Consider the following 11870-nt stretch of genomic DNA (forward strand, 5'->3'; position numbering starts at 1 on the left):
TATATAATATGTATTTATATGTGTGTATACACACACACACACACACACACACACACACATATATATACACATACACACTAGAGGCCTGGTGCATTAAAATTCATGCACTGAGGAGGGGGTCTTCAGCCCGGCCTGCCCCCTCTCACAGTCCGGGAGCCCTCAAGGGATGTCTGACTGATGCTTAGGCCACGGGGAGTGGGTCTAAGCCGCAGTCTGGCCTCCCTCTGCAGTAGGCGACTGGGCTGATCAGGGGAAGGCGCCGCCCCCATCACCCCGCTGCTGCTGCCACTGCTGGCCACAGCGACTGGGAGGCCTGAGCCCTGGGCCTTGCAGCCGCTGAGGCTTTGTCCGGATGGACATCTGGAAGATGTCCGCCCTAACGAGCATTTTACCCTTTTATTAGTGTGTGTGTGTATTTGGAATCATTAAATGTGTTATTCATTTCAAATGCCCTTGTGCAAAGTTTGTTACCTTTTCAATTGTGTGATGTTACTTTGTCACTCTTTGTCATTTATAATCCATACATTCTTACCTCTATGTCTTTGTTTATACCTTTTAATTCATCCATTCTAGACTATTTATTACCCCATTTTATTTCCTCTATGTTTAAATCTTGATCGTGGTAACTACATGGGTGTATACATATATATGTGTGTATAGATTCATCAAGCCATATATTTAAAATTTTTGCACTTTGCTATGTGTATGTAATACCTCAGTGAGTATTGAAATTCCTGGTAAAGGTAGGGAAAGTCTTTTACTTGGCGTAAGTGTTAAATTGTACTCTGTAAAAATAGTTTAAAAAAATAAATAGTTTAGAGAGTTGGACCCCTCACTCCTCAAATGTTGCTAATTGTTGGACCAATATTTGTTATTTCCGAGTTATTACCCTGATTAGGGAAAAGATACAAAGTGGTAGCTTCTATCAGCAATATAAGATTTTACTATAATAATTCCTTTTTGAGATTTTAATCATGTGTCTTGCCTTTAAGTTATTTTCACTGTACAATATTTAAGCTACCAGACAGAAGATAATCAAATGACAGGTTATTATTAAATTTGGAAGAAGTTCTTTATCTTACGAAATGTTCTTATGAATTAATAATGCTCTGATATGACATAAAAATAAATTTCTGTTATTCTTTTTACTTACTAAATAATTACCAAAATGTCAATTCAGTATTCAGAAAATATTTCAAAACATTCTTTTGATATTTTTATACCTAATGTAATTGTATTGCTTTACAGATGGCAGAAGATTTTTTCATTTAATGTCTGGGGTAAAATTGCAACTTTTTGGAACAAGGCTTTTCTTTCTATTATAGTCCTATTGATTGTTCTGTTTCTAGGTAAGTACTAGATTCCTCCTTTGAATAAGCTTACTCTAATTTTTATTAATGAATTCATTGTTTTTTAATTAAGTCGGTGTTGCTATTGATACACAGTTGACTTTGTATAGTATATTGACAATATAGAGAGCAGATATTGATATTTGTATATAGACAGTTAATAGATATTACTATTATACATGCAGGAGCATAAATTTCAACAGAGTACAGTGGTCCTTGGCGTCTTTTAAGTTGTTTGAAGATTTAAGTATACCAATGTATAGCCCACTTTTCAGAGATGCCAGCTATACAACCCTTTCTAACTGTGGTGTCCTAGGCACCAGGGGCTTAGCTGTCAGGGAGGCATAGAGGAATAGAATCATCAGGCCCTCAAAAGAAGTCTTAGATACAGATTGTGAATCTTGATTGGATCCTGGTTAAAAAACAACTACAACATAGACATTTGGGGACTGCTGCAAAAATTTGAATATGGACTGATTGTTAGAGAATATTGGGAAATTTTTGTTAACCTTATTGTGATACCAGTGTTGTTACATTTGTTGATTATAAATTGATTATAAGTCAGTAACCTACAGTCTGCAGAACAAATGCCAATTTTGGAAATTAAAGTTTTAGTGGAATATAACCGTGCCCATTTGTTTATATATTGTCTATGCATGTTTCCCTGGACAACTACAGAGTGGAGAGTTGGAGCAGACACAGCATATGGCCAAAAGCATTCACTATCTGCCCCTTTACAGAAGTTTACCAACACCTGTTATAGGAATATGTCCTTATTTTTAGAAGCTATGTGCTAAAATATTACAAGTGTCATGATATTTTCAACTTAATTTCAAATGGTTAAAAAATTAAGACATAAAGCAATTGTGGGGAAAAGCAATTATTGAATCTAGGTGGTGGGAATATGGTTGTTTATTATACCAGCTTTTCAGCATGTTTGAAATTTTCATGATAACAGGTATCTTAGATATTAGATGTAAACCCTTAAGATTCTTGTCAAACCAGAAAGTCCGTGAGTCTAAATAATTATATTTTGTAGAAGAAGTAGCTGAGCTTAGAGGATTAAGTAACTTGTCTGACCACCCAGCTACTTCTTGGCACTTCAGCTTTTTTAAAAAAATGTATTGATTAATTAGAGAGAGAGAGAGAGAGAGAAATCGATTTGTTATTCCACTTATTTATGCATTCATTGGTTGCTTCTTACATGTGCCCTGATCAGGGATCAAGCCCACAATCTTGGCTTATTGGGATGATGCTCTAACCAACTGAGCTACCCGGCCAGGGCTGGCACTTCAGCTTTTAATATGCACTGAGAGTATGCTTTGCCTCAGAATTCCCAAAGAGTGTTGTGTTTTAGGTTAAGTTTTACAAGGGCCAACCTGGAAACATAACCACCATGTATGCCACTATTTTGTGAGGAAATGTTTCCTACACGCCATAACACCAACCTCTGAAATGGAATCCTTTTAATAAGCCTGGGACCAACTGAGAGGGTATGACTAGGTAATTGCATCCGGGTGTGAATGGATTTCTGCCTCATTCAGAAATGTCAGTATTTGTCTCATGGTACATTATTGTTAATGTTATCAATTTAATCTCCAGAGTGACACCAAGTGAGTAAACAATAAGGAAAACAGGTCCCACTTTGCCACCAGCTAACTAACTGTCCTTTGGAATGGCATTTCCTTTGAGTTTGGTTTATCTATTTGCAAAGTAAAGGGAGAGAAGGAGATGGTCTCTGCGGCTTTTACTAGCTCTAAAGTGTTTTGAGATCTAACTCTAAAATTATCACAAGAATTTCTACTGAAAACTGCCACATACCCGTATAAGGAAGGGGAGCTTTAGTCATGGTTCTTGTGGTTGCTTTTATCAGAAACCAGTTTGAACTGATTTGAGCAAGAAGGGGGAATTGATAATAAATACGGGGTTGTTTCAGAGCAAGCCAGGGAAGGGAGGAAGCCAGATTCCAGGTAGGAACTAGTAGGAACTGAAGTGTCCTTGTGTCCCTGCGCTTCTCCCTGGTCTGCTTCATTTTTCCTCATCTCCACGGACTATTCCCAAAGCAGGAAATGGCCACCACACAACTGCCAAGTGTTATCACTTGGCAGCCGTTTCTGAATCCCAAATCATGACTGTTGGCTGTAGCTCACATCGGTGGGCAGAGTGCAAAATTCCCAGAGAATAGGGAAGCCATGGATGGCAAAGGCAGGCAGATAGGGACTTGCCTTTTAAGCCTCAGTGTTTACATCTGAGAATAGGGTAATAACATTTACTTCCCTGAAGGGTTGGAAGGTTTAAAGGCAGTAACGTAAGTAAAGTACATCATCCAGTGTTCTTATCACTAGAATGACAGTGGGGTAAATACAAAACTAGTTACTCAAGCTTAATTTATATTTTACTTTGGAATTTACTTCATTTTTCTTGTTGCTTGTCTTCAGTAAGGTAATCATTACAAGATATTTATTTATATTCCTAGAGCCAATACCAAGTCAAAAGTGTATGTGCATCTATGTGTGTTTTCACAGTTGAGAATAGGCAGAAGGGAGGCAAAAAACCCAGGAATATGTTTAGTGTCAGTAGAAATTCATCCCAGGAATTGGAAAGTTTCCACAAATGACCCAAAAAAGACGGTCTCCACATGGTTTATAGAAAATTGACTATACGCCACAACCTCACCTTGTTGTGGCCCCCATTCTGCTTTTCAGACATAGTCTCCTAGTTATTATACAGGTGATTTATTCTATGGGTGGGTTTGGGTGACCATTCACATTTATAAACTTCTTTGACTTTATTGGTTAATTTTCAGCATTTCTGGGTAATGAACCCAGGATTATACTTCCATGTAATTTTGTAGGAAGCTGGATCACAAGCATAATGGCCCTTGAAGTGCCTTGGTTCCTCTGGCCGCTCCGAATAATCCATAAATACTGTTTTGTGTTTTTAGTTATATCGTAGTGGTTAGAATGCTCTTACTATCTTATGGAGGCAATCTGAGAAATGACAAAGGGAAATAACTATTAAAACCAAGAAAATTTTTAAAAGATAATTTAAAACTATTTTATATAGTTGTATATAGTTACTTATTTATATAGTTATTTATTAACTATCTATATAGTTATAGGCAAACAAATGGAAAACGTAAATGAAATGTGTGATTTTGCAGAAAAAATATAATTTACCAAATGAATCCTAATAGATCTAGAAAATTTAAGACCAGTTTTCATAGAATTACAGGAAGTTATAAAAAAGCTACCCCCTCCTAGCTGATAGAGCTCAGTGGTTGACCCATGAACAAGGATGTCATGGTTTGATTCCCGGTCAGAGCACATGCCAGGTTTTCAGGCTCTGTCCCCAATAAGGACATGCAGGAAGCAGCACATTGATGTTTCTCTCTCAGTGATATTTATATCTCTCCCTCTCCCTTCCTCTCTCTCTAAAAATCAATAAAAACATATTAAAAAAAGAAATGTTAAACATAAAAAGAAAACACCCTGATGACTTCACACACAAAAACTGTTGGAACTAAAAATGAATTCAGTAAAATTGCCAGAAACAACATCAGTATGCAGAAATTTACATTTCTGTGCACTAATAACAAACTATCAGAGAAATTAAGGAAACCTCATTTATGCCAAGCTGGTGTGACTCAGGGGGTTAGAGCCTCATCCCATGCACTAGAAGGTCTCAGGTTTGATTCCTGGTCAGGCAATGTACCTGGTTGCACAAGGCAGCCAATTGATGTTTCTCTCTGTCTCTCTCTTTCTTTTATTTCCTTCTTCCCTTCCCCCTCTGCCTTCCTCCCTTCCATTCTCTCTGAAATCAATGGGGGAAAAAATATCTTTGGGTGAGGATAAAGAAAAAAACAACTCATTTATAATTGCATCAAAGAGAAAATACCTGGAAATAAATTTAACCAAAAAGGTGGAAACTATAAAACATTGATGAAAAAAATTGAATAAATAAATGAAAAGATTCCATGCTCATAGGTTATAAAATTAACATTATTAAATGTTCATACTACCCAAGGTAATTTTCAGATTCAGTACAATATCAAAATCCCAATGGCATTTTTTACAGAAATGGGACAAACAATGCTAAAATTTGTATGGAACCACAAAAGAACCCAAATAGCCAAACCAGTCTTGAGAAAGAACAAAGCTGGAACCATCATGGCCCTGGCTGGATAGCTCAGTTGGTTAGACCATCATCCCGGTATGCCAAGGTTGCGGGTTCAATCCCTAGTCAGGACATATACAAGAATGCATAAATAAGTGGAATGACAAGTCAATGTTTCTTTCTCTCTCTCTTTCTCTCTCAAATAAATTAAAAAAAAGTATTATGCTCCCTGATTTCGAACTATATTACAAAGCTATAGTAATAATCAAGACATGGTATTGGCATAAAAACAGACACATAGATCAATGGACAGAACAGAGAGCCAAAAATAAACCCACACATATATGTTCAATTAATTTATGACAAAAGAGCCAAGAATATGCAATGGGGAGAGGCCAATCTCTTAATAAATGATGTTGGGAAAACTGGAACATTCTCTTATACCATATGAAAATTATTTTAATGTACACCTGAAACTAATACAAAATAATATTAAATGTAACCTGTAATTGAAAAATAAAATTTTAAAAATTAACTCAAAATGTATTAAAGACTTGAACTTAAGACCTGAGACCATAAAAGTCCTAGAAGAAAGTATAGGTGGTAAGTGTCTTAGCATTGGTTTTTTGGACTTGACACCAAGAGCAAAGGCAACAAAAGCAAAAATCAACAAATGGGACTACATGAAACTAAAAAGCTTATGCACAGCAAAGGAAACCATCAACAAAATGACATCATAAAATGCTAGTACAGTAAGAGAAGTAGGATAGTCTCAGAATTGATTGTAGTGGGATATGACCTATATGTTATTGTCAATAGATTAAAATTTACTGAACCATTAGGTATAGAAAGAATAAAGGATAATAGTTTCAGTGTAGCTAGAGATGAGAGATGGTACAATGATGATGAGTTCTAGATGAATAGTAAAAAACAAAAATGCTGTTCCATTCAAGGATTACCACTGGTATCCACGTACAGATCATCTGTTTTGAGCATGGTGCCCTCCCAAGAATGTAGAGGAAAAGAAAAAACAGCCCCTACCTGAAGTCCATCATTTAGAAGTTAGGTTAGTTATTCTAAAACTGCTAACCATTTTTATTATAATTTCATATTCCTTTATTTTTTTAAAATATGTTTCATTGATTTTTTTTTTTTTTTGAGAGAGAGAGAGAGGAAGGGAGAGGGAGAGAAACATAGATTGATGGCAGCCTCCTACATGCCTCCTACTGGGGATGGAGCCTGCAACCCAGGCATGTGTCCTGACTGAGAATCGCACTAGTGATCTGTCAGTGCATGGGATGATACTCAACCAACTGAGTCACACCGGCAAAGGTTAATTTTATATTGTTAAAAGTAATGTTTTCTCTTCTTCTCTAATAGATGCTGTGAGAGAAGTAAGGAAATATTCCTCTACTGCTGTCATTGAAAAGGGCTCACCTAGCAGACCTGGTGCCCATGAACATACACAGATGAAACTTTTTAGGTCTCAAAGAAATCTTTACATTTCTGGATTTTCATTATTTTTTTGGCTGTAAGTAAAAAAAAAAACAACCAGAAACAATTTAAAAACATAATTTATGTTTCTCATTTTTTAACCAACACAATAGATTTTTTTCTATAATATTTAGTATACTAACATCTTCATAAAAGAATTCAGACTATATACCCAAATAAATAAAAAGCAATAGTTATAGCTTGTAGGTTTGAAAGGTTAGTAAGCCCCGCATGATCTGGCCCCTCTTCTCTCTGGAGCCTTGTCTCATACTGTTCTCTGACATGTACACCACATTCCTCCCACACTGACCTCCAGTGTTCATTCATTCATTCTTGCAGCGAATATTTATTGAGTTACTAATAATGTCCCCAGTTCCTTCCTATTTCAGGGTCTTCACACCTGTTTTTCCTTTTTCTCTTCCCTCTTTCCCTGGCTAACTTTTCATCCTTCAGTCTCTTTCTAAAGGAAGCCTCTGTGACCATCACTTCCCCCAAAGTAAGTAGGTCTCCTCTTGCACACTCCCATAGAATGTATATATACTTTTCTTTGGAATATCATTCATTCTTTCATTTTAACTCTTGCTTCTCCAAATAGAACCTTTTGAGAACAGGGACTTTGTCTCGGTTCTTGCTATGTTCCCAGGGCCTAAAGCAGTACTTAACTCTTAGCAGTTCCTGAGGAAATGTCTTTTGAGTGAATAATTGAAGGTATTAGTTACTACTTCTAACAATGGGAGTTACCCATAAATGTGAATGAGCAGTTTGGGGGCATGACCAGCCTCATACAATGCTCTTCAAATAGCAAATTTTGAACTGGGGGTGGGGAAGGGGGGGCGGATAAGGACTTCTTACTGGCCCTGCCACACTGTCTGAAATTCCGTTTCTGCTCCTCCTCCTGGCTAGAGGCCTCTACAAAGAAAATTATTAAATTAGTAAGTACTATTGAATCTATATTCCAAATGCTAGTCTTCTAACAAAGATTCTAAATGAATGAGACACAGGCGTGTTTTGACTGGAAGACTTGGATTTTTTTTTTTTAAATATGTCTTCTTTAACCATCATCTCTCTCTACCATCATACCTAAATAAGAGTTGTTTGACCAAGACTATTTATTTTGACGTTTTTATTTTTATTTTCTTAGAGTATTGAGACGTCTGGTTACCCTTATTACTCAGCTGGCAAATGAAATGTCAAACAAAGGAGAACTTAAAAATCAAGCAGAAAGTACTAACGAGGCTGCCAGAAACTTCATGAAAGAGAATGAAAAACTAAAACAGGTATTTAAATTTTCTTTTTAAAAATTTATGTAAATGTTAATATTCCCAAGGGGTGGTATATTGTTTTTCAAAAAGAGCATTTGCTTGCTCTGGCCATGTGTTTCCCAGTAGTTAGAGCATTGCCTGCAGACTGAAGGGTCCCAGGTTCGATTCCGGTCAAGGGCACATGCCTGGATTGTGGGCTCCATCCCCAGTAAGGGCCATGCAGGAGGCATCCAATCAGTGATACTCTCTCATCATTGATGTGTCTATGTCTCTCTCCCTCTCCCTTCCTCTCCAAAATCAATAAAAATGTATATTTTTTAAAAAGAACCAATTAGATGGGAAAGGAGAACATCTCCATGTCCAGGGCCCCTGAACACTACCTCTGAGGCCAAGGAGGCTTGTGGGGTGGGAGATGTGGAGGGAGAAAAAGAAGAACAAATGGAAAAAAGGAAAGATACAAAATTACTTTGGGCATTTTTTTTTCTTAATTTTAAAATTTAGAACTCAGATCTCACATGTAAGTGGTTTTCAGTTCAGATTAAGCCCCATGTTTTGCTAATTCTGCTTTTCAGTAAAAAGAATCAGTAGAACCAATCAGATGCAAAACAGATTTTCTCAAAGAAAGCATTCCTAAAATAATGCAATAAGATTATTTCCCTATTGTAGATTAATGAAATGCAAACAATCAATTATATGTTAGACCAAGTTGTATTTATGTAAAAAGTCTAACAGTAGAGAATTCAGATTCTTACCCAAGTCCTAAAGCCTCGCCTCTTATAGAAAGAACTATAAGCACCACCTTTCATCAAATCTAAATGAGTTAGGTATTGCAGAGTACAATATAAAGCTTTCTAAAACTTATTAAATAAGTCAAAACTCATTTCAAAAAGTTCTGCTTGGTGCTGCAGTGTCATGGTCACCTACTCCAAACCCTCTTTTACATTTGTTGATGTCTACCTTATTTTCACTACAACAGAAAGGTATATTTTTTTAAGTTTTTTTTAATTGATTTTTCAGAGAGAGAGAGATCAGTGTGAGAGTAAAATATCAATTGGTTGCCTCCTGCACGCACCCGAACTGGGGACTGAATCCAAAACCTAGGTTTGTGCCCTGACTGGGAATTGAGCTCACAACCTTTTGGTGTATGGGAAGACACTCCAACCAATTGAGCCACACCAACCAGGGTCAAAAAGGTATTTTTATAGAAATAGAATTTAAAAATGTTTCTTAGATTATATCCAGCATCTTTAAAGGAAACTTTTAGAGAATAAGCGTTAGTTTATTTTTCACTCTGTTTTGTTCTGTTTTAAAAGGCATTGATTCACAGATGTCATGTAAATTTCCCTTTGTAGTAAATATAGGTCTGGGAAGTCAAGCTGTTGATATTTCTGAATATAAAAGCAAGCTATCGGTTATTTTTGCCTTTTTGGGAGAGACTGTTTCAGCAACAGAATGAGCCTCATTTTGTACCTTAATATTACTTGCTTCATTTTCTATCATTTGATCTTATTTCCCAATGGTAAAAAGAAAACAAAATCCTCAAAGTTTTAATTAATATGAAGGCTAACCTCACAGCACGCAGCCTTGTCTTTATAGTCTAACCGTGTGCCTATCTTGATTTAACATTATGCCCATCATGTCAGATTGATGAGTTGTAGCTGCTACTCCTATCCTTTAGTTATTTTCTTCCTACTCTTCATCTCTAAGGAAATGTAAAGTGTTTTTGTAAAGTTTTGGTACTATTATTTTTCTTATATACATCATAATTAATGTACTTAAATTAGTCTTGTCCTTCAAAGAAAGCATCTTCCTCAAAACATTTTTGGAATTGTTTTCAGACCCAGTTACTATTGCAAGGAAGTTTATTTTATGACTACTGATTCTTTGATCCTCCACAATTTTTTTCTTTTGTTTTTTTTCTTACTTTTGGTTCCATGCTGTCCTGATTCCCTGCTTCCTGCATATCTCTGACCCAATCAATGGTCTTAGATCATTAGAGATACACAAGTATGTTGGGCTAAAATCAGTACATAGTGGAGAGAAAGTCTGTGAGCTGGACATAAACTCTGTCAGTGCCCAAAGTGCATCTAAGTGACCAAGAAAGGCCTTGGGTCAGAAGGTCAAAGATGACTTTTATTTCAAGATATTTCATTCATGTAGGTTTTTAAATACTAGTTAAAGAAGGATAAAATTGCTAAAACACCTCTTCACTCTCTATCAGAGGCACATTACCTAATGGAAAGTATATTACCCTGGGATCTAAGAGACTTAGGTACTAGTCCCAACTCTACCAAATAATGAGCATTGTTACTTAGGGCAAGTCACCTCATGTGTTCGGGACCTCAAGGTCATAAATAATAGCTAACGGGTGCCAGGTATCGCTTCAAATGCTTTACAGTGAGGTATTAACTCTTAATTTGTGCAATAACCCCATGAGGTTGATACTGTTGTTATGTGCATTTTGTACATGAGGAAGTGGAGGCACAAAAATGTGAAGTGGCTTGCACAAAAGCATTCCACTAAGTGATAAAACTAAGAATCCACTCTTAACCACGTTGCTTTGTCCCTTCGCTGGTAGCTAGCCTGTTATGTACCTTTTGATGGTGCCTGAGACCCTTTTGTGTTCTGATAGTCACTTAATTAAATGAAATAATTATGAAAGACCAATTAATTTTTAATTGCTTTAAAATAACAACAGTGATGGAGCTTTACTTCTGACCAGTTTTTTTTTTCAAATCCCTTACCAAGATGGGATAAGGTGTGTAGGACAGTGAACACATGCATTATTGTAGCTGGTAGCTGTTGAATTTCATATTTCAGTTTCTCCAGCATCAAGTCACACACAATAAATACGGACAAGTTTACAGGTGCAGTAATGAAACCTTATTTACAAGACCAGCACACATCCAACTTTTCCAAGTAAATGGCATAATAATTTAAGCAGTCAGTGTGATAAACATTCCTACAACTCCATGGTTCCCTTCCAATTACTGGAGACTCTGTGACCTAAAAGCAGTGAAGCAACAATGAGGATTGTTTCGAATTTGAATATGGGCAACAAATTCATAGAGATTTGAAGAAAAAATTTTTGGTCTTATTTTTGCTCTTTAATTTAAAATTTTTTTTTTAATTTTGAAAGTAAAAGTCCTCTTCAGTTGTGTGTATTTCAGTCTTCTTATCTCCTAAATACAATTTACTGGGCTTATATAATATACTTAGTAGAGCTTTGATTCCTCCTGAGCTGCCTAATCTCTCTTATAACACAAAAGTACTGTATTTGATCTTGTGCTACAGTATGCTCTTGTCTCATCCTTTTCACTAAATTGAAGTTACCTGAAAGCAGGGATCATATTTCTTCTACATTTTATCCTTTATAACCCTACTGTTGTAAAAATTTGCATGTAGTCAGTGCTCAGTAGAACATTTTGTTTGTTGAATATACCAGCTTACATTAGAAAAGGAACCATATGCAATAGAAATTCTTTTCTATGTCAGTCTGTTTAAAATTGTCCTATGTTGCTTTTTCACCTATGGACACTGTCAGTATCAGGATGTTGCACTTTAGTCAAATAATCCATGACAGTGTGTACATATTTTATTTTTCAAATATTAATTTCCCCTCTCAGTAACTTAAATTTCTTAAAATTTC

At 36.1% G+C, this 11870-nt stretch overlaps 1 protein-coding gene across 1 annotated transcript in view; it reads left to right on the top strand.

Moving 5' to 3' along the window:
• BCAP29 (B-cell receptor-associated protein 29) overlaps window positions 1–11870 on the top strand; it is a 35427-nt gene that overhangs the window by 3573 nt on the left and 19984 nt on the right. Inside the window, exons 2-4 of the mRNA XM_005858462.2 lie at window positions 1249–1349; window positions 6846–6996; window positions 8101–8236. Coding sequence (XP_005858524.1) covers window positions 1249–1349; window positions 6846–6996; window positions 8101–8236 — 388 coding nt within the window. The remainder of the gene's footprint in view (window positions 1–1248; window positions 1350–6845; window positions 6997–8100; window positions 8237–11870) is intronic.

Source organism: Myotis brandtii, unplaced genomic scaffold, assembly GCF_000412655.1.
Source record: "Myotis brandtii unplaced genomic scaffold, ASM41265v1 scaffold1186, whole genome shotgun sequence".
In the NCBI taxonomy this organism is placed as follows: domain Eukaryota; kingdom Metazoa; phylum Chordata; class Mammalia; order Chiroptera; family Vespertilionidae; genus Myotis; species Myotis brandtii.